Below are 3,708 nucleotides of genomic sequence, written 5' to 3'. Positions count from 1 at the left end.
CTCATATTTTTAACATGATGTCAACATTATTTTTTCTATTCAACACCTGAATAAATAATGAACTTGCGCACTCATATATATCATCAGAGAATATGAAGAAAACTAAAACTTCAGCTTAAGAAATTTCCTAGAATTTTTTCAATGCAACCTATTTCATACTTGCAAGGAAACAATAAAAGGGAGAGAAACATCAGAAAGACAAACTCCAATCAGCAGCTTGCTAACTAGATGCATGAATATAAATGAAATGTATTTAGGAAAAAGAAGAATAACATAAGCTTAGCCTTTTCCTCCTCTAGTTTTAAATTACTATTTGAAAAAAAAAAAAAACTGATGCTTTGGAAGCAATAACGTAGGCACTTACCTTTCTGTAAAGAGGTTTTCTTTTCTTTTCTATCAAAGCATTTCTTTCCTCAGCAAGATCTCTGATCTCCTCCTCCAGAAGTTTTCCCTTCTTCCCGAAGGTATGATCCAACTCTGCCAGCTTCTCTTCAAGTTTCTTGTCAATAGCATTGAGCTTCTCTAGCAGTATGTTATCCTTCTCTTTCATGTCATCAAATTCTTCATCATCATCGTCTACAGCAGCAGTTCCTCGTATCATTTGCTCTTCCTCTCCTTGTCCAGCATTTTCCACAAGATCATCAGATTGACCAACTTGTTCAAGCTGAATAACTCCATAATTGGACGGATTGTTGGGATCATAGGCTACCTTCCATTCAATCAGCCTCATTGCCCTATTTAATTTTTGCTGAAGAATGAATTTCTCCTTGCCTTCTGCTACCTTAAGTCGATTCATCAACTCACCAATGACCCTGTATTCAGGGCGAAGCCGAAAATGCTTTTCCTCAAACTTGTCAATTTTATTCATACATTTGAAAGCTTCATCAAGTGTCTCTGTCCAGTGTGTTCAGGTAATAAGTCATGGCTAGACCAAAAAATGATACTTATACCAAATTTTTAATGTATTATGCTGTTTTGTTATGCCTTATCACTAAGTAAACTTAAGTATCTTTCTTTTAGACTTCATCAGATTCACTAAATATATTTACTTCATGAAACTGCAAACAAGTCCAAGTTCATTTAAAATTTTACCAAATCAAACTTGAATATTATTTTGAGCTTGACAGATGAGTCAGGCTTCATTTACAAAGAAAAAAAAAATGAGCTCGAACACTTTGGTCTCAGTTCAACTCATTCATGACAGGCAATTTTTTTAACTTTTTCACAATACTTAAGAGAGCATAGTCAATCATGCAACTTATCATTTCAAAAGAATCACCGAATCAATCAAGGCAATCAATACAAATGATCAAATTGTCTTCTTTTTTATAAGATTTGAAAAAGAAGAAAATAGTTGGTATTGTCCCTATTTTCCCTTGAAAATAATGTTTAAATATTCATTTTCATTCTTTATCTAAGCAACGTGATAAACAATCCCAACTCTGCTATTCAAAAATAGGATCCTAGAGCCATAAACTTTACATGTATAATATGCTTAAATACACCTACGTTGTATTGTATATTACATCATGCTGCTTATACTGAAAGAAAACAAAAAGAAAAAGAAGAGTTCTTTTTTTTTTCTTTTTACCGGCCTCAGTGAAGTCCTTTAGCAACTGCTCATGCCTTTTATGCTTCTTCTCAAACTCCTCAATCCTCTTCTGAACTGCCTCAGGCCCAAACCTCTCATCATCTTCATCTTCATCGCTATCCGAATCTGTAGGCTCCTCGTACATGTCTAAATTCCCAGTATCCTTCAATTTCTCCTTCTCAAGCTTCTCTATCAAGGGCATTACACCCATGTAATCTTCTTGATCCTCTTCATCAATATCCTTTGTATCCAAACCTTTTCTCGTCCTGTCCTCTTTTTCCCTCCGCTTCTCACGCTCTACTTCAGCAAGAAGATCCCGAACTTCTGTGGAGGAGGCTGTGGAGAAATGGGCTACTTTCGAAGAAAGTGAGGATTTTGGTGTTTGGTTAGTGGGAAAAGGTGGGAAAGTTGAGATTTTCCGGTGAAATGAGGTTAGGGCTTTGGACCTGCTTTGAAGGGTTTGGCTGAGGAACCTAGAGCACAAAGATGCTTGGGATCTTGTTGACATTTTTTTTGTTATTGGCTTATCATCTGAGATATGAAGAATCAAAGTTCACTGAAGACAACAAAAAAATTAGAAAATGATGGAAAGAAAATTGGAGATTTTCTGAACAGAGGTTTAGGGTTTTAACGCTGAAGCAGGTTTGTTAAAGAAACGGTGACAATTTTATAATTTTTTTTTAAAAATAAATATCATAAATTATAAAGAAATTATGTTTGGGCTTCAGTCCATGGTTATTGAGCTTTGTTTTATTGGTTTTTAATTGAATTATTTCAATTTTTTTTTATTTGAATGATTGGTGAACGGTGATATAGGAGGGCGTAAAATAATATAGAAAATAAAATATATAATTTCATTTAGGATACTATGCTGACAAATAACTTTCGAAATTAGACACTGAATATTCAAAAAATAATATTCAATGTTATTTAAATATGAGAATATGACGAACAATAAATTTCTCATTCATAACCATTTCAAGCTCCAACTATTCGAACCCTATAGAGTAAAACAATATAATCCGAATATTTGAAAAATTTTATTTATTGACATTCATGATAAAATGAAATAAAAAAAATCGTTGTCGGTTGAAAATTATAATAAAAAAACTATGTAAAGGTCAGCTTGAGTCCTTGTTGGAATAGTATCTAAACGGTGCGTTTTGTTTGTCTCTTTTCTTTCGAGTTCAACTCTACGTTGAACTAAACTCCTTAACAAGCAGAAACTCTGTTTAGTTCCTTCTTGTCTGCTCAGTTTCAGTTCCAAAATCCTAGGAAACTACTTTGACAGCTCTGGTGCAAAAACCCAATTTTTTTCCTTAAAATATAAACCCACAAGTTAGTTATGATAAAATATTTCACCTCCCATCAAAAATTTCTCTTTCCCTTCCGTTTTCTGTCAAGATCCTCCACTTTCCCATCGACCAAACACCCTTCTCCCCATAAACCCTCCAAAATCCTACCACCCTTTTCTTTAAACACCCTTTCCAATCCAACAAACTCCTCATCGAAATCCCATCTTTACGCCTCGCTTTTCTGCACTCTTATCCACTTGTACTTAACCTGTGGAAGATTTTCCCAAGCCAAGGACACATTTTTTAACATGAGGAAACATGGTGTCATTCCCGTTTTGCCCCTGTGGAATCACCTTATTTACAGTTTCAATGCCTCTGGCTTGGTTTCTGAGGTAATGCTACTTTACTCTGAGATGATAGCTTGTGGGGTTTTGCCTAATGTTTTCACAATAAATGTTTTGGTTCATTCTTTAGCCAAAGTTGGTAATTTGAGCTTTGCCTTGGAATTGCTTAGAAATGTTGGTAACAACGACAATGTTGATATTGTTACTTATAATACTTTGATTTGGGGTTTTTGTGAGCAAGGTTTGGCTTATCAAGGTTTCGGCCTTTTGTCTGAAATGGTAAAAAAAGGTATAAATTTTGGTACTTTTTCATGTAACATAGTTGTTAAGGGATTTTGTAGAATTGGGTTGGTTAAATATGGAGAGTGGGTTATGGATAATTTGGTGAATGGTGGGATTTTTAAGGATGTTGTAGGGTTTAACATATTGATTGATGGGTATTGTAAGAGTGGAGATATGAATTATGCAGTCCAATTAA

General features: G+C 34.4%; 2 protein-coding genes across 2 annotated transcripts; one reads left to right on the top strand and one right to left on the bottom strand.

Annotated features, from left to right (window-relative positions):
• Positions 1-67: 67 nt before the first annotated feature.
• On the bottom strand, positions 68-2,251 carry LOC110428846 (Ribosomal protein S5 family protein). Its single transcript, XM_021444770.2, has 2 exons — positions 1,592-2,251; positions 68-894 (listed from the first exon to the last, which is right to left on the bottom strand). The coding sequence occupies exons 1-2, from the start codon at positions 2,097-2,099 to the stop codon at positions 302-304; spliced, it is 1,101 nt and encodes a 366-aa protein (XP_021300445.1). The 5' UTR covers positions 2,100-2,251; the 3' UTR covers positions 68-301.
• Positions 2,252-2,817: 566 nt separating this feature from the next.
• Positions 2,818-3,704, top strand: LOC149526188 (pentatricopeptide repeat-containing protein At5g14770, mitochondrial-like; the record flags this gene model as incomplete). Its single annotated transcript, XM_089785725.1, has 1 exon — positions 2,818-3,704. A coding segment is annotated over exon 1 (768 nt), but the record flags the coding sequence as incomplete, so codon positions are not given.
• Positions 3,705-3,708: the final 4 nt, after the last annotated feature.

This window comes from Theobroma umbraticum, unplaced genomic scaffold, assembly GCF_002168275.2.
Source record: "Theobroma umbraticum cultivar Fairchild unplaced genomic scaffold, ASM216827v3 scaffold_2666.0, whole genome shotgun sequence".
Classification (NCBI taxonomy): domain Eukaryota; kingdom Viridiplantae; phylum Streptophyta; class Magnoliopsida; order Malvales; family Malvaceae; genus Theobroma; species Theobroma umbraticum.
Note: the sequence above shows the minus strand (reverse complement) of the source record. Positions and strands in the feature narration are given on the sequence as shown.

Coding starts and splice junctions, on each gene's coding strand:
- LOC110428846 (XM_021444770.2), bottom strand. CDS start 2,099: ATGTCAACAAGATCCCAAGCATCTTTGTGCTCTAGGTTCCTCAGCCAA. Junction 895..1,591: donor AAAGGACTTCACTGAGGCCG/GTAAAAAGAAAA, acceptor CACACTGGACAG/AGACACTTGATGAAGCTTTC.